The sequence below is a fragment of the Protopterus annectens genome, chromosome 1.part0 (assembly GCF_019279795.1).
Source record: "Protopterus annectens isolate FY-2018-M chromosome 1.part0, PAN1.0, whole genome shotgun sequence".
Taxonomy (NCBI): domain Eukaryota; kingdom Metazoa; phylum Chordata; order Ceratodontiformes; family Protopteridae; genus Protopterus; species Protopterus annectens.
Window position 1 is genome coordinate 865,608,579 of NC_056725.1, and position 26,108 is coordinate 865,634,686.

The following is a 26,108-nucleotide window of genomic DNA, read 5'->3' on the forward strand; positions in this document are numbered from 1 at the left end:
CTGAGTTCATGTTTATTGAGATATGTACAGAACTATGAAAATGTGTGCTTAATTATATAATTAGTAATATACATAACACTGAATATCTCTCAAAATGTGCAACTTACTGTGTAAATATTGACAGTTTACCTCAACTTCTAGTTTCCCCTGATGCCATGCAATAGTATATGTCACTTTTTTAAGTATTAAGTGCACATGGAAATGCTGTCCATTTTTGTAATTACTAACAAACAACTAGCAGTATTTTTTAGTATAGTGTGATATAAATTTGCACTGATAATTAATTTTCCTGTCTCGTACCATGGCATTTCACACTACACCCCTCAATAGCAAGTAGTTCTCTATGAATAACAAACATAGTTATGTGGTACTGGGAAAAATGTTTTGATTTTGACTGCCCATTCAAGTCCAAAATATTATTATATTTACAATATTTGACAAGATTTTTTTTTTACTGTGGAATGAAATAGGCATAACAATGTACCAGTTTCAAAGGGTTCATATTTTCTGTACTAGAACAAGTTTCTTATCCTGTATGAGGTAGAAACTGGGAAACATGATTGAATACAGGGAGTTGTGGCAACTGAGATTAAATTCCAGGGTATACCTGAGTTTAAATGATGATATATCTATTACTTGTTCTTTAAAGAATACTTTCTATGCTGATTAGTTAACATGAAAGCATGTTCATACTGCTTCATTGGCATATTAATACTGTTTTTTATTCAAGTCCAGTAAGTACACATTGTCTTTCAAATCTAAAATATGTCATGTCACTAAAAGCTTTAAACTTTCCCTGTCAATTATATTATCTGTGAAGTATGTAACCTTAAGAAACCACATTTGACAATATAGCTTAACCTTCCTACCATGGGTTGAAAACTCCTGAAGTATTTTAAGAACTTATGTGAATCATTACTGGAATCAGATGTCACTTTCTTAAAAAAATACCCTTGATAGTGTATCTCTCATACAGTTGTATTGAAAAAAAAAGCCTTTCCAGATCCAGAAAGTTCTGTAACTATATGTGTGTGTGTGTGTGTGTGTGGGGGGGGGGGTCCCAGGGGGGGGTCCCATAAAATAAACTTCACAGATTCATGCACTTAGTCTTGTGAAATTTTACCTTTAGAGGTTTGCATGTTGTATTGCACTCAAACAAGTGTATTTCTGATACCATACACTGTACCTGTTGTTATTTTTCTAAGATTCGCTATTAATATAACCCATTTATAAGCACAGGAATACAATTTCCTCTTGGTATCTGTTAATGGATCTGTATTAGTTCAAACAGTTAAGCCCGTAAAAAAAATGGTTCCTCAGGTTGTCAAAACACCAAAATTCATATCTGTCATTAAAAACATTCTTAACTGAAATTTCATAGTATAGCATTATTTCTGTAGTGCAATTCTTTTTAAACTTTGAGTTTCGGTTCAAAGTTTGCATATCACTGAATAGAAAAAATAAAATATATAAAAAAAAAATATTACTTTTCTCCTTATGACTTATGATACACTGAGAATTTTAAAAAGGTAAAACAAAAGGAATATTTTGTGTTACCTAAACAAAGTTCACCTGGCAGTTCAGAATAATTGCCCATTTGAAAGCAGCCAACACACTGCATCTACTGAAGACAGAGTAGTATCTGGAATTTGTTAAGCTTACAGTCAAAATGACTAAAAGTAATTGACATATTCACAGATATTAAGAACATCCAAATAAAGGCTCTGAAAACTGTAAAAACTGTAAAAATCTTACAAAGCAACTTAATAGTAACGGTTAAGCACTTTCATCCTCAGTATAGGACTTCATCAGAACAGCTGAAAACAAAATTGCTAGTATAACTAACAAAAGGAAGTCGTGCAAAGTTCAAAGCTGACAAAATGAAATTTGTGTTTCTGGTTTAAAAACACAAGGTTAAAACATACATTGATATAAAATGCTTGCTAAAAATCTACAAAGTACTAGATTATACACAAAAGAATAAACATTAAAATGCTGGTATAAATACTAAAAGAAAGTCATGTGCAAAAGTCAAAGATGACAAAATAAAATTTGTGTTTCTGGTATTGAAACACTTGGTTAAAACATGCATTACTATAAAATGCTTGCTAAAGATCTACAAATCCTAGACTGTACACAAAAAAAAAAAAAAAAAAAAAAAAAAAAGATTTTGTAACTATAGTTTTGCGGCCCTTAGTTTGAGAACCAGCAAAATAGTTATGTTCTTATTAAGACCAGGGTAGCAGGATGCATTTAGTTTTAATTGACAGAATAGTTCTCTATACTCAATTTTGGTTTCCCAAGAACCACTGTTAAAGGAAACAATTTCCAATATCCCAAATAAAAACTTGGAAAAATTGGTGCATGCCTGTGTGGGTTTAAACAGTGCACTGTTAAGGTTACACTTGGAAATTCCATAATTGTGCTCATAAATGTTTGCAAAACTGTCTTTGTCTTTCCCACATGAAATGCAGGACAAACGGAACACAAAGCAAGTCCCTTAGATTCACAGTTAACAACAGCTAAGTTTATCTTAGTGTGAAGAAATTGATCCAAAATAATAGTCTTTTTCTAAAATATTGGAACATTGACCACAAGCCCCACGTTTTCTGGTGCCTTTTGTGGTGAAAGTAGCATGCACTTTATATTCCTCCTCACTTTATAAACAAAAGACGGGGTGTTACCCAGAGTGTTGTATATGCTGTCACTGACTTTGAAAATATTTCAGTCACTTGTAATAAGATCTCTGATTTCCCTGGAATGTGAATTGTGAGTGAATGCTAATGAATTTGTAAAACTTTTAATATCATGTACCCCTATATATGCCAACCTCATTATGTATTTCTAGAAAAAGCAGTACATGTGTTTAGGGTAATTATTGAAAGTTGTCTCTATTCCTAGTAGTGGGAGATATTTAGTCCTCCACCCACTAGAGATCTCATCCTTAACTTCAAGTAGAAGTTTCTTGGGGTAACCCCTTTGTAGGAACATGTCCGTGATTGTACCGGCTTTACTTGAGTAAAAGTCAAAGTCAAAACACATACGAGCTGACCTAATTAACTGGCCCCTGAAGATATTTCTCTTACATAGCTGTGGGTGACAACTTGTGTAGTGTAGGTAACTATTCAAAAAAGCTGGTTTCCTATAGATGGTAGATCTAAAACATTTGTTGTTTGTGTCTTTCAAAATGGTGACATCGAAATAATTAATGCTGTCATATGAGTGGCAGGAAGTAAATCTCAAAAATCCAGTTGTATATTTAAAGTGGTCTAGGAAATCAGTCAAGAGTGTTGACCTGCCTTGACCACAAAATGAAGATGTCATCCAAAAAAACGTAATTATATAGTCCAAAACTTGCTGCAGATTGAATCTAAAATGTACTGCTTTTCCCAGAAATACATAATGAGGTTGGCATATATAGGGTACGTGATGCACCCATCGCTACGCCATGGGTTTGTCGAAAGTATTTGCCCGAAAAAAAAATGAAATCATTGAATAATACTAGTTCATAGATGCTAATGGAAAATTGATAAGTACATCGTCCAAGTTGGTAAGATCAATAATAGGTTGATGGAAAAGTTGTAAACTAGTGGTGTGGGGAATACAAGTGAACAATTCAACAAAATCAGTCGTAACAAAGTTGACAGAATTAGCATAGTAATCTTGTTTGATTTTGGATAAAAAAATCCCAGGAATTTTTTAGAATGTGATTTATCTGTTTCCGAGAATTTTTCAAAATGAAAACTGCCATAGGATAGGTCTTCAATCCTTCTGGTGTGACTATTGGCCTGTAAAAGGGGGGGGGGTCCTAAATGACTTTGTGGACTTTGGGTATTCCAAATATTGTTGGGATAACTGGAGTCTAGAATTTATTAAGCTTACAGTCAAATGACTAAAAGTAAAATATTTGACACATTCACAGATATTATTTCAAAACATTTACCTTGTAGATCATGAATGCATACTTCTCGCAAGTGTTGTCTATGAAAATCAGGATGAGACTCCATCTAAAAGAAATATATGGGTCTTTGATACTTCCAGATGAAATGATACCAGGATTTTATTAACATAAAGTAATAAGTTAAATACCCAGTTACTAGCTGTTACCTGAGAACAGAGGGAACATACTCTCTCCAAAGCAGGAAAAGTAGCGTATTGTATAGTACAATTTAACCACAGCCTACCTGTGACTTAACTAAACTAAATACACTGAGCAATGATGAAGCACTGAAAACAAATAATGGCATTATTAATTCCTTTCCACAACGGACTGTCTAAAGTGCTTGACATGTGCTCCATTAGGCCAGTGGAACTGCCATGCATTAGCTCGTTTTACTTCCCCTTGCTACATGTTACTAGAAAAAATATTTTCATGCACATTCCACACAGCATGAATCTTTTATCTTCTTCAGCTGCATTATTTAACAATCCTTAATGCATGAGAAGAAAGTATTCTTGTATAATAAATTCAGTTTCATAGTCAAATATGTTATATGGGTTGGAGATGGTAGCACTGACGAAAAGGCAGGAGTCAGAGCTGGATGTGGCAGAGTTAAAGATGTTAAGATTTGCACTGGGTGTGACTAGGATGGACAGGATTAGGAATCAGTACATTAGAGGGTCAGCTCAGGTTGGACAGTCTGGAGACAAAGCAAGAAAGGCGAGATTGCGTTGGTTTGGACATGTGCTGAGGAGGGATGCTGGGTATATTGGGAAAAGGATGCTAAGGATGGAGCTGCCAGGTAAGAGGAAATGAGGAGGGCCTAAGATAAGGTTTATGGATGTGGTGAGAGAAGACATGCAGGTGGTTGGTGTGACAGAGCAAGATGCAGAGGACAGGAAGAAATGGAAACAGATGATCCGCTGTGGCGACCCCTAACAGGAACAGCTGAAAGAAGATGATGATGATGAGTCAAAGATGTCCAGTATTAGCAGGCAGTGTTGACCTCTCTTGTTCTTAACTGAAGTATAAAAGTACATATAAAATTAGTTTAAAGAGCTTGATGCATGTTATATAGTCATATAAAATTCTATCAGTATCTAACAGTACGTTATTGGGGGGGGGGGCATGCAAATCAAGCAGGATAGGGTCATCTGCAGCCTTCTGAGCTGAGGCAGAAATCACCATGTAGGAGTCTGTAAGAACTACAATAGAGGGGAGAACATTTAGGTGTTTTGTATGTCTTTAGGAGCTTTTACCAGACTTACGTTTTTCCCTAGTTGGACCATGTGCTTGGATAGATGCATTGTAAAGGGGGCATTACATTGTAATATAGGTCTGGTAAGGTAGGAGTAGTGTGGGGCAATAACTTTGGTGAAGCCAGAGGATACACCTTTAATAATGAGTTGGGCCAGGTAGACAGGTTTCATCATGGTACTTTTTACATGATAGATGAAGGAGAGCTAATGGTCCATGAACACACTCTTATCTCAATAGTATCACTTTAGAGAGGGGGTAATTTCCCCTCAATCCATTAGTTGTCTTTCAAAGTATGTATCTGGATGGACAAGCACCAGTACTGCTCATCTCTATGGATGATTAGTTTAACTGGTAAATACTCTACATTTATCTGTAGTCACTTGTGCTGTGTCGTGGTGCATGCTGCCTTCTATATTAATGAATGCTTTTCAGTTGAGTTGTACACATGCAGAGAATGACCAGCTGCCATGCAAAAGTAAGATTTACATTTTTCTTTTTCTACTGAACTTTTGTTGTTTTTTGCAATTAGTGGGGCTTCGTTCTTGCAGGCTGGTAACATAACTCTGCCTTCTGGTAATTTTCGTAATATGTACGAAGATAGAGAGCCTTTTTATGTATACCGATTTAGTCAACAGGTACACCCTGTACACCACACACACACACACACACACACACACACACACACACACACACACACACACACACCTGTAAACTGCTAAGATCTACCCTATCCACATGTCATGTTTTATAGTTGGTAGAGTTCAGTATTGTGATACACATTGTACCAGTTAAAACTCATATATTGAACGTCACCTAAATTGATTGAGGGAGATAGTAATAGAGGCACAGACAGTACATAATGGAGACAGATAGAGCATTGTAGCCAGTCCCGGTCAAATGTGCTGTTTTTTTAATCTCATTGTTCCAGTTACATTTTAACCCTCACCATGCTGTTTGCAAATACTGTATATGAATGCCTGTATTCTGCAGCATTGCAGTACAATGAGCCGTATTGTACAGAAATACTGATGGTATCATCTTGTGCTTTGTGTACACTTGGGAAATCTGATTTGTTTTTTTTTAGTGCAAGAAACCTGACCAGCACTTCAAACCCTATTTGAAAAAGGACTTACCAAAGAGGTTCCACTATGCTAACAGCAAACGAATTGAAAACGTTCACTTGTATATGGACAGACAGTGGCAAGCTGCTCTTCAGTAAGTTGTTTACGAATAAATGTTATTGTTAACGTTTGCATAAGGTATGAAAATACATTTCAAGCAGTGACAGTGTTATAAGTCACCACATGCATGATAATGTTCAAGGCACACCTGTACAACTTTTAACAACACAGTAAGCGCTACTAAAACATGGTCCATTCCTTGTCATCATTTACAGTGAGTTGTATCCTGGCAAGCTTATCCCAGTTTTCCCAGTCAGGACAGACGCCATTCTAAGCCATAAATGTAGCACGTCTACTGGTTCTCTTACTTTATCTCTATACTTTAGTTTTAAAAAAAAGGTATTAAATGTGCAAGTGCTAGTGATTCTGATTTATTTAATGGGCTCAGTTATTCAAACTGAGAGGATCTTATCTTAAATATATTTATATATATATATATATATGTGTGTGTGTGTGTGTGTGTGTGTGTGTGTGCACGCGTGTGCGGGTGTGTGTTTACTGGGGTAGTGCACTGATCAATGTTGATCTATTTCAGACTCAACCCGAGTGAAATACAAAGCAGTTTACAAAGCAATAACAGAGTAGTTCACACTTGTTGTTGTGTCTTTCAGCTTATCCCGGTTAGGGGTTGCCACAACAGAACTCCGGTCCGCTAATGTTTGGTAGTGGATTTTTACGTATCAGGTTACCAGCCCTGATGCACAACCTTCAATGAAGGCACGCCCATTCACGCATGCCTCCACACAGAAGATGCTCTAGCTGAGAATCAAACGCGACTTCTTGCTGTGAGGTGACAACGCTACCGCAGCCCCACTACCGCAAGTCACACTAATTACGTTAAAAAACATAATGTACACTATATACATTAGTTTCTAAAGTGGGTCAGTCTTCAGTGAATCATGAGAGGAGAGGAGAGACTAGGAAAGGAGACCGGTTAGTTGATGTATCCTGTGTTGAAGCAGGAGCATTTGGCTTGGATGAAGAAGTGCTTTTTGAGTTACATTCTGAATTTGGAATAAGTGTTGCTTTCCTTAATGTCATTTCAGGAGAGCTTGCCAAAGAGTAGGTGCCTAAGAGGAGAAACAGTTGTGGAGTTCAGTTCTGTGGGGTAAGGAAAACTTACCTTTGCAAGCATCTCCAGTGGGCCTTTTCAGAAGTTGCTCATGAGGTTTCTCAATAATTTGGCTTCACCTGCAGTCAAATAACTTCATCATAAACATCTCCATTAACCTTATAAGACTGAGTATCATGGACTTAAAACCGTAAAATGTAGTGTGCAAATATGAATGAAAACTTGACTATCTTCACAGTTTTTAAGATTTTTTGTCCATTACTCGTGTGGCAACTGGCAATTTCCCTTTTGACTGCATGCATTAAGATTTCTGACTATGAGCTATGTGAACCAAGTTCAGTTGTGTCTTGGGCACCCACTGGAGCTAGTGTGTTGGACAAGTAATTTTGAGGCAGAGCCTTCTTACCTCTTCAAGGAGGGAAAGGTGTGGAATGTGCTGGGTCACATGACTAAGGTATAGGCCAATACCTTTCTCATTTCAAAAACCCACAAGAGAGGCAGGCATTTTAGAGACAGATCATCATGTAGACACGGCCTTTTCTCTTGTGATACCATTATTTCTTCTGACATCATCCTAACATGCCAGTAGGAGGTAGGGCTAAAAGAAAAGCCCACTGGGAGCTGTAGTTTGACAGCTCTTCTGCAGGGCATGTCCCACAAGTAGTATATGACAGCTCATGCTCCACAGAACCAGGGGGGAAACAAGGCTGTCACAAGGGAGACAATCTTAGAGTGAGTCACACTGATGGTGGCATCAACATTGTGGGAATCAAAAATGATGGAAACATCAGGGAGTTTACAATGGAAGGAGCCTGTAGTCAGCAGCAGTATGATAAAAAAGAGTTGTTTGGTATTTCTCTGTTTGTTGGCGTATTAAAAGTGGAAGACCATCAATTTTTTCTCTGGTGTCTGTTTTTCATTATTTTTATGTTTACATGATAAAAAAGATATCTGAATGCAAGATGCAAATCAGTGCAAAAGCTGTGTTTAAATTAACTGATTCTCTAGTTAAGTGCACAGTTGCTTCTAAGGTTCTTCAGACTTGGATCAAGGCCTCAATCTCTCTAATTCTGAAATGTTTTTCTTTGAGTCACCAGAGAATGGTTGATAGACAGGTAACTTGCATATGTTAAAAATGACTTGAGAATGTCTCGTATCCATAGAGACTGATATATAGATTAATTGTTGACCCAAAAAGGGACTTTGAGGTAGAAAAGGAAGAGAGTTGAGGAAAATCTATTGAATTAACCCACCTGAGGGAAGGAAGGGAATTATTTCTGTATACTTTTTAAACTTATTTGCACATAAATAGTCATTAAATAAATTAAATGAAATCTATTAATTTCAAGTACACAGTGCAAATACCTTAGAAAGAAGCCAAACCGAAGAAGTGCCAATGACTCAGTATGTTTTGTCTGCTTTTGATGTCACAAATTCACTCAGTTCCTTCTTGACAAAGGGATGCTTTAAGTTCATGTATGATCTGCAAGGCAACAAGTGCAGTTCAAAGAGAGCTATGCCTCTGAGGTGCTGTCCTTCATATAAAGTGCAAAAGTGTTCAATTTAAGTTCACACATGCTTTTACTGTTTCTCTTGCGGGTGAATATTAAAAGCCAATCTGTAGCATTTTGAAAGAAAAATATATTTTTAGATCACTTCTGTTTATCTTTAGCATAAGTCTGGCCATGGGGCTTTTTTTCTTGACTTTTTTCACTTATCCTTGTGTTCCTTAGTTGAGAAATTTTGAAGTCACCCTAATGTTATTGAAGTAAAGCTTTTAAAAGCTTTTTTTCCCAGAAAATGGCTAAACTATCCACTTATGCTGTAACAACAAGCTTGTAAGTAGGGGAGAAACATGTCATGTCTACAGCTAGTGGGGGCTCAGTTTTATTGGCTTGAATACCTCACTGGAGACTTGAAAAAGTAAAATGTCAGTGGGCATTCAGAAGCCATGCAGTTGGAAGACTTGTGTATCCTTAAAGGGTCATTTGCATATTTCTTATGCGTCTTCTTCAAAAAAGGTTTAAGGTGTTCTCACATTCAAGACTGGTTGGCAAGTCTTCATGAGATTTTTGACTGAGGGGTTACTTTATAAGCAATTTTATAATTTCTACAACTGGTGAAATCAAACTAGTCTGTAATTTTCTAGATCTCAATTATCCTGACAACTGCCTTTCCCAGACCTTCTAAAGTAACACACAGGCCTACCCCCAAATATAAACCATTCTTCTTAATGCCTTAACCTAGAATAGAGAAGACAAGACAGGAGAGATATGGAGACTAGATACTTTTTTACATTAGCTTTGGTTTTAAGACCTTCCCTGGAATTTGGGCTTATATTAGATCTTCGAAATCTTAGGTTGTTGAACACTGAAACGTTGACACCTAAACATCGAAATCTAATAAATGAGACAGGCCAATTACGCAAATTTTTTCAAAAAATTCACTTGGCCGTCATCGGGGATTTGCCATTTTCCCTGATATAGAGAGATCTCGGAGTTGGTATCTTTAGTTAGGGGGTGTGTGGTGGGCACAGCCCCCCACTTGATTAGGGCTTTAGATTTTTTTTGTTTTTGTTGGCCACATGAATTTTTTCCCTGGGGAAAAAAATTACATAATTGACCTGTCGCTTTTATTATATTTCGACATTTAGGTGTCGACATTTCGGTGTTCGACAACCTAAGCTTTCGAAGATCTAATATAAACCCTGGAATTCAAAGAGATTCTTCCCACTTTCACTATTGGCCAGTGCAGGTTGGGCAGTTTACATGTTGAATAAAATCTCTGATTCAGAAACATGATAAAGCCACAAAGAGAAACTCATTGTTAACAACTTCCTTACCATGTTTTTGAATCGAACACAGTGTTATCAGACCGCACTGCACTAGTGTTCTTCCTACCAGCCCATGCAGCATAGTAGCATAGGTACCTCCCACAGTACACACACACACACACACACACACACACACACACACATACATACACACACACACATGCGCGTGCGTGTGCACGCACACACACACACACAGACACACACACACACACACACACACACACACGCACACACACACACACACGCACACAGTCTCCTTCACCACAGACATACTCACAGATATAACTGTGCAGCTAGAAGCAAGCCTCATAACACTCTTGCACACTCAAGGACACACACACATATCCACAAGCAGATTACAATGCACACACATACTCCCCCACTGCACATACACACACAAACAGCTTTCAATACACTCCCCCTGCAGGGCGACCACCCAGATTAACACACAGACATATATTCAGCCTGCAGTATTCATACCACCACGCACATATGGACTCACACCACACACTCACTCATAGCTTTGTTATACTCATGCTATGAGCCATGAATACTACTGAAGTAATAAATGGGTGAACTCTGTCAAAAGAAAGTGTTCACTTTTTCCTCCTAGCGAATTAATTTCCTTGGCAAAATGATCCTTAAAATCACTCTGCTGAGTTGATCCAAGAGCTGCTGCCACGTCCAATGACAGCACATGGCTAAATTAACATTAGCCACCCTCCTGGACTGATGCTTCTCCAGTGAGAGTGCACTGTGTGCTGCAGCCACTGCCAGTACAGTTTAAATGTATAACGCAAAGGCTGAGGCTGTTGCATAGGAATGCTTTCCTTACTCTAAGTATTCTATAGCTAGGGACACCCTCTACTCCCACCACATTTCTAAACTTTGGAACTCAGTCGCTCAACACATCCTAAATGCTACCAACCTACACCAATTCAAAACTCTGCACAAAGACCACCTCACTAACAACTGGCTCTGCTCCTGCACCAAGCCAGGCTAATATCACATAAGCCCACATCAAATTTCATCTCCTAAATGTTATAGTCTCCATGTATACCCCACTCCCACTTGTTAACACCTCCTATCAGCTACCTACAATAAGAGTATAATTTGATCATTTCTTTTTTTTTTTTTTTTGTAAGGTATACATATGTACACGTATTAAAGTATACTCAAACGAGCAACTAAAAAGAAAAAAAAAAAATATATATATATATATATATATATATATATATATATATATATGACTTTACTATGTTTTAATAACTTTCTCCTTTGTATATTGTACTTTCTTTATTGTCTCTAGATATTTCGGTTGTGTTGTCTGATAACTGTGTAAGTCGTAGTGCCATTCCTGCTGAGACCCATATGGACTCTTTGCCTCCTTATTTATGCCTTACTTTCTCTCAGACTGCACATATCACATTTTGCTAAGTAAACCCCTTCTTCAACAACTACCACATGTAAGTCTAAGTTCTGAATTAAAACTATAGAGTACATTTACCCCCTCCCCCATCAGACTGTCAACTTGTATAAAAGAGGAAGTGAAAGTAACATCAGGTTGTTGAAAAAATCTGCAATTGACTGCTATTTTAATGAATGTGTCTATCACTGAAGCTAAAACCTTAAAATGATTAAAAAAAAACCAGCAAATCTATCCTATCATGAACTTTTCCAGTTGCATATTCCACCCTAACACTGTCATTTCCTCTTTGCAGCACTGTATCCTTTGTTGACTGAAGTGAAACTACCACCTGTTTGATCATCTCTCATGTCTCCTTATGCCCTTCTTCAGACTTACTTTTACATTTATCATCAAACTCTGATGTCATCCTCAAAGACAGTGATCCAGTTTCCGGCTATTTATTCTCTGTGTTTTGTCAGAAATTAACACATTAAAATAGGATTAGATCCTGGACTAACTATAGTGCAACATTGCTTGTTATATTCTTACCGACTCAGAGCAGCAATATTGTACTTGAAGGCCTCACCTTGCGTTTCGCGCAGAAGTGGGCATGTCGCAAATGATTGATGACCAGGTCTGCAAATGTAATGAGCCATGATTGACATGGCATTCTAATCAGCTCTCAGCCCTAGTTTCTCCACTTGCAGATAATTAATAATCATATGTGCATTAAATCCACGACCGCTACACACACACAAACTAAATACAAATGATGATTATTGTCCATGTTCCTAGAAATAAGTCTGCCCCCTTCATGCTTGTTCCTAGTTTTATAAAAGTGAGAGCAAAGTCGCACTCAATACTTTTGTGACATTTGCTACGACGTATAAAAAACGCTGACAGAAAAAGACATTACTTCAAAAGTTGTAACACTTTCTTGGAACATGTTTAGCAACCCCTATTATGCTGGATTGTCAGTCACTGCACCTTCCCATGTGTTTTTGTAGTGGACTCGTACTTCTCAACTGTCCAGATTTCTGCCTATTTTTGGTCTTTTCCTCATAAAACTGGTGGTTTTCTGCAAACCGTTGAGGGTTGAAGTCAATAAATAATGACACACATATACTGCTCAACCTTTTAGAGCAAGAAATCTGGACAAAGCCATAAATAAAAGTGGGATAAAGGCCACCCAAAATAAAGGCAATTTTTTAAATATTGCTCTTAAACTTAGAAATTTACAGCGATATTTTACTTGCAGAAACAATAAAGTCAGCACTGTAAGATAGTCTTTAAGAATTAGAACTATCAGTAACATCCCACAGTATAAAGTATCAAACAACATAGCTATATAAACTATATTGGTTTATTGGACGTTATGGATATTAACACTAGATTCTACATACTAGAAACATATGCTAGTGTTGCTATTGAGGGAATGCATATTCATTAGTGCCCGATTACGAAATAGCACGGGGGCGGGTATTGGGCGGGGCTTGCTACTGCGCATCTGGAGAGGCCCTCAAGTACAATATCGCCCTCAGAGCTACCTCTTTAATTATCTTATTTTCCTTATAATCTAATCAACTGCCCCCATTCCTCTCTCACACACACACACACACACACACACACACACACACACACACACACACACACACTCTCTTTGATAACCTCAATTACACATTTTATTTAGGCCAAGAGCCTGCAATAAAAGACCAAGTCTAAGATTTTGGTAAAGTGCAGAGAGATCACATCCTCCAGCTTATCTTTATTTGCCTATGTTGTGACTCAGTTGTTGAACTGGATTAGGTTAATGTGATACGATTAACATGTTATGGAGCTTTGCAGGAATCTGTCAACCAGCCCATTTTGCTTCTGAAACTTTATAACCTTTGCCCTCAGTGCTGTTTTCACCATTACTGGATCACTGTTCCTTTAGTTTCTTGGGCTGCTTATTGCTTCACCTTTGCACTTTGGAATGACAGCTGCATGCTCTCAGTCCCCCAAGACCAACCCGTTCCTGAGGGACATACTGAGTGGTTCTGTCAGAGGTGCTCGCTGGTTCCCAATGGATTTGTTTGACTTCTACTCCTTTAGAACCTCTGGTACCCTTTCTTTCTCCCTCTTCAGGCATTGTGCCTTCATCTGTCAGTTTTCTCCTTGAAATGTCCTATTTTACCTGAATGGTGTCCCTTCTGTTCTGTTTCTTTAGTGAAGACCAATGCTGAATATTTGTTTAGTGTTTCTTTCTGCTTTTGGAATCTTAGTTTTTCTCAAGTTAGTCACTGATTTACCTTAATGCTTCCTTCTTTTCTGTTACATAACTAAAGAAGGTTTACTTCCCCTTATTAATACTAAACTAAAGTACATATACTTCACCTTTTTAACACCTGCAGATAATTTCTTCATGTTCCCTTGTGCTTTCTGACATAATTTACTATATTCGTTCATGCATATATATTCCATTCTACTTGTAGCTTCTTTCCTATTTCATCATGGCTGTTCGTGCTTCTCCAATGAATTAAACTGGTTTCCTTTTTCTTTCTGCTCAGGATGTTTTTATGGATACCTATATCTTCTCCACACCTTTGCTGTCATACCACTTTCACAGCTCTGAACCCCGTGTTCTGTAATAGCCTGTCCTTATAATCTCGGGCACTGATGTTTGTGGCCTTCTGGGTTCCATCTAATAATGTGCACAATACTGTTGTGAGATCCCTCTTAGCAGATGGAGCCCTTATCTTAAGGATATTCATATCATTCCCCTGCAGAGCATAAAACTGAAGATTATTTTTGTTTCACTACTCATATTTTTTGTTCAAACCCTTTCAGTTTAACTGTTCTTTGGGCTCACTTGGGGTGATGTGATATTTCAGTCTACCCCTTGCAAATTGAGGTCTGAATCATAAAAATCTCTACCTCCTTTCTCGCCTGTGATTCTATTCCTGACTAGTTTGTGTTCCACTATCACAACTATTAGTCTTTATAAGATGTTAATCACCAACTTTGTCCTGTGTTTCTCCCTTTTTCACACTTCCTCATCATCTGTTGCCCTTAACCAATCCCTTAATACATATTGCTACCTGCCGTTCCCCCTTGCCTTCCCTACCTCTCCTTGATGACTTTCCCAGTACAATAATGTTCCATCTTCTGTGGTCACTGTCTCATCTTCCTATTATCTGTAACACGTTGGACTCCACTTCTAGTGATTCCAGCTCAAACATCTTCCTTTTTAGGTTTCTGGCACTGATCACTAATTCTGACTCTTGCACATCCTCTTGTCCCCTTCTTCCTCAGTTTCCTAGGTAGTCTCATATTCTTGCCATGCCTGACCTTTCCCCTCGTGCTCTTCGTTTTATACTCTTCATTTTCTTTGCCATTACTTTGATGAATTCTTATAGGTTCATAGGTTGATTCTAGGCTATCTGCCCTAGGGCATTTATAAGCCTAGCCAGAGTGTGTTTGGTTTTTGCCACCCTTTTAGATTAGTTGACTGTGCCTCTGTATAGTAGGTCACAGAAGATAGCCCTTTTAAAGTTAGTTTACTGTACCTCTGTCAAGCAGGGACACAGAAGAGATCCCAGGGATAAACTTACAATCTCCCATCCAAACGTCAAGATTTCTCTTGAAGAGTGTCATTGAGGGGCTCTGCCTAACATGGATTGGGATTTTGCTCCAGAGTGAGGGGAGCCTCTGGGATATGAATATGTCCCTCCAGCATGTCTGTGCTGAGGTTTAAGTCCCTGGAGTGTGTGGCTCTAAGGGATTTGGATTTGCTGAGGTGGAGCATGTCCATTAATTCTGGATTGGACATGGCTTTATATCTTCCTTCATCTTTCTTCATACCTCCTCCCCCAACCAGAGCCTATCTCCTGTCTGATGCAAACTTTCCTTTTTTCTACTTCCTTCTTCTTCCTGACTGATACTAATTTGTTTCATTCCAGTGCTATGACTCTTTGGGTCTATATTATAACATCGAAGTCTAAAAACTTTGAATGTTATAATATCGAACCCAGTAGAGCGAATGCTTGAAATAGCGAAGCTGCAGAACACCGAATACTTTCCTAGGTAAAGTATTCAGTGAGACATTTCTGCAGCTTCGCTATTTCCTCAGCTGTGGAGCGAAGGTTACAGACCGGGATAAGGTAAGTGTGTGATTGGGCGTGGGTTAGGTGAGTTAGGGTTAGGGCGCGGGTCAGGTAAATGTGCGATTGTGTGGACGTGAGGGTTAGGGTGGGGTAGGTGAGTTAGTATTAGGGAGCAGCGGGTAAGGTGAGTGTGCGATAGTTAGGGACCTTAGGGTTAGGGTTGGGTTAAGGTAAGTGGATAGCTAGTGATGTATGTCTGGTTTAGTGTAGGGTTTTGGGAAGTGTATGTGTGTGGATTATTTATTTTGGTGTGCTTGAGTTGTGTGTATGTTTGTCGGAACAGCAAATTTTTTCCCTGGGAAAAAATTCGCTATTCTGACTGTTCGGTTTTCTGGTGTTTCGATTGAATGGGTTCGATATTATAACATTTGATGTTTTTAGACTTCGATGTTGTAGTATAGACCCAACTCTTTTCCCATCCTCTCCCCTCTCCATACCATTGCATGTTTCCTCGTTATTGTCCAGGTATCTTCCTAGAGTCCTCCTCTGTGCTCCTCTACTTCTTTCTCCTTTTCCCCAAGCAGCCTGCTGTCTTCCTTTAAAAGTTATTTTCCTTTGTCTTTAGCAGCCATAACTTTTTTGCCATGGGTGAAGCAGGAGCCATATTTCAACTCCATCATGCATTGCAGTACACAGAGCTGCCTTGATGGCACAGTACACAATTTCTTGTTGAGCATCGTCGCTTTAGTTGTTTAACATTAAATTCAGAAATGTGACAGGTGTCCATCTGTGTATTGTGCAAATCCACTTACTACAAATACATTACACTGAACTCCACTTTTAGCAAAAATGAAGTTTGCCTTTTTTTTCCATGGTTAATTAGTATATACAAGTTAGGGGATATTGGGTATGCTTCCACATGGGGAGTGTAAAGAGGCTTGCTCCTCTAAAAAAAAAAAATTTTTTGGTTCAAGAACAATGAAACTGCACATTGGCGTAACAAATTTGCAGTAAGTTGGTTTGTGGTAATAGCACCGCATATTAAATCCTTGCCCACACACACAGACTGGCTTTTGCTTACAGTACTACTTTGCAGAACAACTGTGTACAATTTTTGACAGACGTTTGTTCTTCCTAGCTACAGTAAGATGGCAGCACTTTGCAGCACTGTCACATTTCCAGTTATTACAATAACAGGCATATAGTAATCTTACTAACTATGGAAAGGTTTGTGTTAGGCTACATGGCATTCTGGTTCAGTGACACACCTTTGTCAGTTCTACGTCTAGCTTATCATTATAGTCATTTAATTATAATGCAGTTGTAGAATGTTACCAGTACAGGTATGCAAAAAGACTCAACCATGGTAGTTTTTATAACAATTGCTGTACTCCTTTTCATTTTTTTAAAAAGCATGCAGGTAACCTAAGCTATGTTGTTCACGGGAAAGTTTTCTGCGTGTATTCCATTCTAACCTGTTCACACAAAAGTGGCTTGTAACTCAGATGAGTGGCCTTGCAAAAGAAACGTCCGTAAAAAAGTCAAAAAAAAAAAAAAAAAGACAAAGCATAATGCAGAATCACTTCCTACACAACTTTCTGTACAGCACTAGCTACTTATGCTGTATGGATTTCTGATTTTCCATGACAGTGTAAATTACTTGGCCAAAGCAAACTAACTTTCAGTCTCACATTTAGACTTCTGTTTTACAGTATGGTACAGTTCCATTGAAAAGCATATTGCCAAAATAAATGCAACCACCAATAATCAAGTCTAGTAATCCAAGTACAGGTTACATGTTGCACATGCCACCTTCACAATTACAACAAACCAAACACATGAAAGGACATCTAGATGAAGTCGTCTGGTGACAGAGGCCACCTGGTGATCATCACAGTGACCGAAGTCTTTCAACACTTGCAACAGATCGACTGGGACATCACAACGTAGATGCATCAGTGGCAAACTTGCCTGTTCTCCTGTATAGTGTTCCTCAGCCAGGCCTTGACTCTGCACAGTGAACATAAAGATCTCTCAGTTGTAGCAACACCAACAAGCATGGTAGCAAAAACAGAAAGCACTGTTGAAATGCATGGAAAAAAATGCATCACTCACTGAAGATATAATGTTTCAGTGATGGTATGTGACAGTTGGGCAGTTGGTCTTCTGGGTGCAACATCCACAAAATTGTCCATCTTTGTAACTCCACTTTAAGATTTTCTGCACTGGAAAGGTCAACCTCATATGCTTCATAAACAGCTTTCACTATTTCATCAGACTGCATTCCAGAGAGTTTATGTGGTAACAAGCAGGGGTGGCTCATGCTATTGGACTGCAGCCCTCCCAGCTGCGCAGCCCCCCCCCCCAGCTTTAAAAATGTAAAATAAAACAAAAAAGAAAATGAAATAAATAAAAATAAAAGAGAAAATAAAAAACACGAGTCCCGGAACATCGCGCATGTGCACTCACAGCATTCGGACTGCTGGTGAACCAGTCTGGAGCATGCACACAGAATCCAGCCTGTCTCCACCAGCAGTCCAGAGTATGAAGACAACATTCAACTCCAAATTTTCCCAGCAGACTATGCAGTTACTACAACTACATAGACTGGAAGGGGATTGGACTGCAATGTCCGCAGGCAGGAAGGACTAGGTGCTGTCACGGAAAGGAAGGACCAGAACAGAAATGACTTGGCTCGGCGGATTTAGCGCGAGCTTTATTCTGCATGGAAAGGACTTTGCTTTACAGCAGCTTTTGCTCATGGCTTTACTTGGCTCGGAAAGAAAGGGATGTATTCAGCATGGAAAGGACTTTATAGCAGCTTTGGCTCAGGTTTTGTGTGTGTGTGTGTGCGTGTGCGTGTGCGTGTGTGTGTGTGTGTGTGTGTGTGTGTGTGTGTGTGTGTGTGTGTGTGTGTGTGTGTGTGTGTATGTGTATGTAATGCCCCAGTTGCTACATGGTGGTGGGTGGAGAATAAGGCTTGAACCTTGGACCTTGGGGCCAAGTGGCAAGAGCCTGAATTCCCTACCCACCACCATTTATAAAAAATTGCAGATGTTTGCCTCATATTTGTTCTGTTCCTCATAAAATCTGTGGTTTCTGTATTTTTGTTTCTTAGCACAGTCAGTAGTGCAGTGGTAGCATTGTTGCCTGACAGCTACAGGTTGTTTGGTTTAATTATTGGCTGGGGTGCCTTATGTGTGGAGTCTGCATGTCCTCCCTGTGTTTGTGTGGGTTTGCACTGGTGTCCTCCCATCTTGCAAAGACATGTGACTGGAGTGTTTCTGCTGAAAATTGGCTTTTGTTCCAAGTCAGATTTCATGGTTAACAAATGTTAAATAAAAATGACAAGCATTTGGAATTTCAGACTTCATATTCCTCAGAAAGTACATGGTAACGCAAAACCTATTATTATAGCAATTTTCTAAGTTTATAAGATGGATATTTGAAATTTGTCCATATTTTTGGGACTGTATTCCCACATTATTGGCTTTGTTCAGGTGTTTTGTGCTAAGATGTTGACTGCTTTGGTGAGAACTGAATTCACTAATTGGTAGCCATTGAAGTTTCAGTCTTTCTCTCTTTCATAAAACAGATGATTTGGCATAGTGGTATGTTTTTCTGACTATTTTGCACAGGGTCCTGTGTTCAATATTTGGCAGTGAAATGTATGGTGGTAACACATTTTATTCTAGCAACTTTCCAACATTATATAAGCAATGTTTAAAATGTGTCCCTGTTTTTTGGTCTTTTGCCCCCCCCCCCAAATTTTGGCTTTTTCCAGATTTCTTGTGCTGCAAAGTTCAGAGATACAGCTGAGTGTCAAGTAGATTTTACAAGACGCTGAGAGCTGCAGGGGAACAAAAGTTTAGTGCTGCTTATGCTGCGTCTGCTTGCATTGTTAATAGCATAACAGGTAGTGTACTTGCTTTTGATGCAGAAGGCTGTGGGTTCTACTCCCACAGTAGGTAGATGCATTGCTGATACTGTACTGTATTGTAAAGGTGGTGGATGCTGCAGTCCTTTTTGGTGAAGATACCTAGTAACTATATGAACCTGTTATCAGTTTGCCATCCATTCCCTATTGCAATATCACTAGCTTATCGTTTTTTTAATGCAACATAGGCAGTTTATTCCTCAAGGGCAACAGGCACTTTATTTGTAGATGAAACAATGAAATATAAAGTTGTTTGCTAGCAGCAACTTCTTCATTAGTTACAGATTTCTTTAATGTGGAATTATTTAGATGACTTTTACTTCTTCAGAGATTGTACATATTTACTGATACTGGTGGACTGTAGAAGTTCGAGTAGACTTTTATCATAGAAATGTTCTGAATTGGGCAGTTTTGTCATTATTGGTGCATGCATTTTGTTTCATTGTTTACTGGAAAAATGTTCAAAACAACAAATTTAAAATGCCGTCTAAAAACTGTACTATATTGTACAAGGAATATAATTTAATACAATCAGGAAGGTGTATCAAAAAGCATGTGTATGTTTCGTGTGCAAGGGGCCTATGATTTGAAAACAGCCCAAAGTTAATCTTTATCTGCCACTGGCAAAATGTATTTTCTTTGAATGTGGGTTTCAATGCTGTTTCAATGAATATGAGTTTCAAGGGCAGATAAGTTTTAATGCTAATAAGACTGTTTTCATTGTGAGAGTGCATCACTTTGTTTAGCAGATGTTTTAGTGTTTGTGCTGTAAAATGCAAAATAGTCTTACCGTGGTGGTGGTGCTGCGGTAGCATTGTCGCCTCACAGTAAGACGCTGTCCGATTTGATTCTCAGCTAGCGTCTTCTGCATGGAGACATGCATGAATGGGAGTACTTTCGTTGAAGGTTGTGCATCAGGCCTGGCAAGCCGGTATGTAAAAATCAACTGCCAATCATTAGCGGACCGGAGTTCCGCTGTGGTGACCCCTAACCAGGAAAAGCCGAAAGACACAAACAAGCTGTAAAATGCAAAGTAAAACTTTCAAATGAAGTCCAAATCATCATAGAAATAAAGAAGTATGCACATTAGTGTTTATGGTAAATGGGATGAAAGCCAAGTAATGGTTCATTGGAATGGCTGCAGGGTTGAGGCTCCATTCGACCATGATTTTGTGAGGGGATAGGTCAGCAAACTCAAAGATAGCCCCGGCTGAACTATACCTCTCAACTGTCCAGATTTTCACAGAATCAATAGATTTTTGCTTCTTATTTTTGGTTTGTTCCTCATAAAATGTGTGGTTTTCTGGCAAATAATTTAGAAATTAAGTCACTAAATAATGACAGACACTGAGTTTCACACTTCATAACCTTCAGAAAAATGCATGCTAAAGCAAGATCTGTTATTCTATCAACTGTCTCAGTTTATACAACAATTTTAGTACTGTTTATATGTTCCCCCAGTATGTTTGGCCTTGTCCAGGTTTCCTGCATTAACAGGTTGAGAGGTACATGCAAATAAATTGTTTTATAGAATTAGGAAAACACAAAATCCACTGGAGTCACCACACGGAGCTGATCACTGGAACAAGAAGCTTTTTATTGAAATAAAACCACAAGCGCTTTCACGAAGATAAACTTCACTTCATCAGGTGTAATAGAACATAAAACATGACTACCTCTTATACAAAAACTTTTGGCGCTCAAAATAACTAATTAATCCCTAATTAGATAACTGGCAAGCAATTAACCACTGCTAGTTTAAAGAAACAGTATTAAAAAATGTCATTAAAAACATTATAAGAATGAGAATAATAAAATGAGCAATATAAAAGTAATTTGCATACATAGCAAAAGTGCCTTGAACAAAATACACCACACATAAACAACATTTTGAAACCATCTACCTAACCGCAGAAGGTTAGTATTGTAGTCGCGATGCTTCGGAGAGAAGCTGCGTGATCTACATGTACACACAAAAAATAAAACTGAAAACAGAGTTCCATAATTAGAATCTGACAGTCTTTCTATTAATACATATAATTGTGTCTACTCTACCGGCTCATATCCAAGGTCGCTGACACACGCATACTCCAATCCTTGTAAAGGATACTCAACAAATAAAAAAGCCCCATACGCTTTTTTAACAACAAACGCAGCAGAGATAACTAATGCACCATAAAAAATAGATCATATAAAAAAAATCTTATACAAAAAAACAATATGTAGCCGTACAAGAATAAAAAGCTGCAATCTAATTATGTTAACTAAAAACAGAGCTGACTTCTGTTGGCGCTGGAAAACATTGATTGTAACTCCATGACGGCATGGTCACGTATTATATTTCAGTGCTAACCTAAACCGTAACTGTGAAAGTGTAATCTAATCTTACCCCATAACAGATAGATGACAATCCAATGTACAGCAATCATTGCTGACAAGGTATCCCTCGTCTCTGTCTAATCAAATAAACTATCAGTCCACACAAGATCGATCACAGAGTAAAGACATCCTGCTCACAACAATCACTAGCAGGCACTTAAAGGGCAATAAAAAGCAGCCGTTAGTACCAAGTAAGAAAGACAATAACATTATGTCATTCCTATAAAAGGTCAGCTTATAGAGTGTCAATAATTAACAGACCTGTACCAACCGCTGCAGATCAAAAAAGTATAATGTTAGAGGGCGTGAGTCATATACAAACATCGTGGGACGACTGTCCAGTTACTACCATCTATCCACTCACCTAACTCTACTACGAGCAATAGGTATTCCAAAGGGCTCCCATTATGTAAATTCAAATGGCTTCCATTGTAGGAAACCAGTAAAAATAAAGTTTAGCAAAAAACCGACAGCCAGACAAACACTCAAACATAGACAGCCTGTAGCTTCTGCTGAATACAGTGTGTGAGTACTAAATATAAGGGGCAAATATCAATAGCTGAACTGAATCAAGGCGACATACTAACGCCTATATAACAACATAAGGCAGGGAAATTCAGCTGTGACAACATTACAAAATACCAGATCAGCCAAGAGATATATACATGCTGAATACATGTTTTCCACTTATACAATAAAAAATTCCTAGCTTTATATACAAACAGGCCAACACAAATGCATACTATGAAACCTCAGTTGCGAAAAGGAGGGCAAAGATATTAGGTGTCAAAACACTAATGATAAGGCTGTGTTACCAGCCATATTATCTAACAATACATATACATGAATCTTAACCAAACCATAAGACAAATATATCAAAAAATATATATCAAAATATATAACAACCAAAATCGTACCCGAGCATTCTGATTATAACAGGCTTGTAAACTATCTAAGAGATCAGGCACATAAATACAGGCAAATGACCATGGGTGGAATCTCTATAGTCCAAAGTATAACAAAGCAAACCTGAAACAACACATATATTAAAGCAAGAGTGGGAAACTAGACTATATATGAAGCAGACATCTAAGCATATATTATATTCTCACAACTTCCTGTTATTGAGGATGGGTTTAACAGATACATATTGATTGATACCTGGATTCAAGTGGGCCTTCAGGGTGAAGATCCACTTAAGTTCCCTAACAGCCAGGTGATTCATGTTGTCTCCTTCCCTGTTACTGACTGGCACAAGTTCCAGAACCAAAAAATGAAAATTATGTGTGTTATATTCCAGAACATGCTTAGCCAAAGCATTAGTCTCATTGCCTTTCCTGATATCGTAGCAATGATTGTAGACCCTATCCCGGAGCCGTCTCTTCGTGAGGCCTACATAAAATGCCTGACAGGAATCACATATCGCTAGATAAATAAGGTTGGTACTATCACAATCACTGTGGAACCTAGGTGTAAAAATGAAGGAGCCATCTGGATGAGAAAAACATGTATTCTTGGATATTCTTGGGCACATGTGACAGTGTCCACATGGAAATGTCCCGAGCAAATCACTAAGGTGGCTGATAGGCAAGGAGCTATGCTCAAAGCATAGAATACGTTTTAGATTACGACAGGTTTTGTAACTAAACCTTGGGTTATCCCCTACAATTTTCCTGGTGAGTGGATCTGTAACCAGAACATTCCAGTTCTTCATGACGATTTTGTTATGTTCAATTACGTCACTAGTGTAACTAGTGACATAAGTAAGTCTATCAGTGTACCTATTGTGACCAGATGCATAAGGCAGAAAGGTGCTCCTAACAGAGGGTGAACCATCTGTTCTGTTAAACATTTTCTTCATAACTTCCTGCTTACAGTCAGCTAACAACTTGGGACGATACCCTCTTTCCTTGAATAACCCTTCAAGTATATTCAGTTCTGAAACCATATCCTTCTTGTTACTACAAATTCTGCAAATTCTATACATTTGACTTAAGACTATCCCTCTGAATGTAAATCTGGGATGCATACTTTCAAATCGTAACAGAGTGTTTCTCCAGGTGGATTTCCTGTATAGAGAGGTAGTTATCTTATTAGCATTAACTCCCAACTTCAAGTCTAAGAAATTAGCTGTGGTTGGAGAGATTTCAGCTGTAAACCTTAAGAAGGTGGACATCTCTTCAAGTGCTGTAATGAAGCTCAAACATTCTACTTCTGTCCCCTCCCATAGAAAGAGGACGTCATCAACAAACCTCCTATATAGTCTGATCTTACTGTAACCTGGATGCTTAAACAGACAATTCAATTCCCAATGATGGACCACAAGGTTAGCATAGCTATTAGCACAGGGAGTGCCCATGGCAACTCCCCATTTCTGAAGGTATAGCTGATCATGAAATAGAAATATATTATTTTCTAATATCATTTCAAGTAGGCAGTTGAATAGAATCTGCCTACTACTGCTATAACCTGAATTGCTAACTAGGATCTCTCTGATAGCCTGCAGTCCCAAATCATTGGGAATGCTGGTAAAAAGGTTTTTGACGTCCATAGTCACTAGCAATAAGCTGCCAACTTTCCCTTCCAACTCAAAATTCTTAAGAAACTCAATAAGTTGATAAGAATCTTTCAGGATAACAGGAATATCATCCACCAGGGGGCGTAAAAGTCCTTCCACAAAAGTGGAAATGGTGGAAGTTATCCATCGTTCACCTGAAACAATGGGTCTCATGGGTACTGGTTTAACCCCTTTATGAATTTTGGGTAAGCCCTTAATAACGGGCAGAGTGGGAAACTCTATTAGAAAGTATTCATAGAGTTCACAGCTAATCTGACCACACATCAAGAGATCGTAGAGGCTGTCATGTAACTGTTTCACTATTCTCCTAACTTCTTCTCTAGAAATGACCTCATATACTTTGTCATCTGATAGCATATTATTCATGGTGGTAACATACTCAAGAGAATCTATAACAACTACTGCTCCCCCTTTGTCAGCTGGTTTAACTGTGACATTAACATTATTTTTCAAAGACTGAATGGAAAGTTGCTCATCTTTACTAACATTATAAAAGCGGCATCTTTTTTTGTTTAGCCTAAACCATTCGTAAAAATCATGCTCACACATTTTTAAAAAGCTCTCCACATTGTGTGGCATCATAGGAGTAAAACTGCTTTTCACTCTTAAAAAACCTCTAACAGTATTAGTGTCCAAAGCATTACTGTCTTTGAATAGAATCTTAAGAGAAACATTACGGCAAAAAAGCCTTAAATCTACAAGAATGTCACTTAGATAGCTGACTTGCGATGGAACAAAGTTCAACCCTTTCTCCAAAAGGGAAAGTTCAGACTCAGACAAAGTATAACTGGAGATGTTACATACAAGGGAATTCGATCTTCCCTCCTCTACATGTAAGGATCTTAATCTCAGTTCCTTTGTTTCCTGGTACTGGGATGGTTTTCTGCGGATCCCTTTCTTTTCCTTGGTCCTCTGCTGCTTGACCGGCCTCGCCATCCTGTCTGCTGTTTGACCGGAAAAGGTAAAAAATGGCCATTTGCAGAGGACGTATCCTTGGGTTTAGCACCTGCTGACAGAAATGTTCTGGCTGCCTGTTGATTGGGAGGCGGGGTGGAATGGTCCATATTAGTCTCTCCAGAAAACATAGAAACAGGATGTGGGGGTACAGATGCCGTGAAGGCCGTGTTGTTTACTGTAGAAGGGGTACCTGAGTCCAAAGAAGGTTCAGTAACCAAATCAGCTGAAGGCAAAGATGAAGGGTGAGAAGCCTGGTTAGAAAGCCCCTCGTTGCGTGTATTCTGTGTGCGTACATTCTCAGTTCTAGGCCATACGAAAATTTGGCCGTTGGCAAAATCATTAGCATCTCTAATCAATTTTTTGTGTTTTACTTCTTTAAGTCTTTCACTGAATGATTTTACCTGTACCCAAAGAGAATCTAATCTCTTGGTATAATATTCAGCCTTAAAACGTTCAGTAATGGTTGTATGTTGTAAAT

General features: G+C 38.4%; 1 protein-coding gene across 1 annotated transcript in view; it reads left to right on the forward strand.

The window, feature by feature from the left end:
* ENPP1 (ectonucleotide pyrophosphatase/phosphodiesterase 1) overlaps positions 1–26,108 on the forward strand; it is a 1,288,649-nt gene that overhangs the window by 951,265 nt on the left and 311,276 nt on the right. The window contains exon 15 of the mRNA XM_044063702.1: positions 6,285–6,415. Coding sequence (XP_043919637.1) covers positions 6,285–6,415 — 131 coding nt within the window. The remainder of the gene's footprint in view (positions 1–6,284; positions 6,416–26,108) is intronic.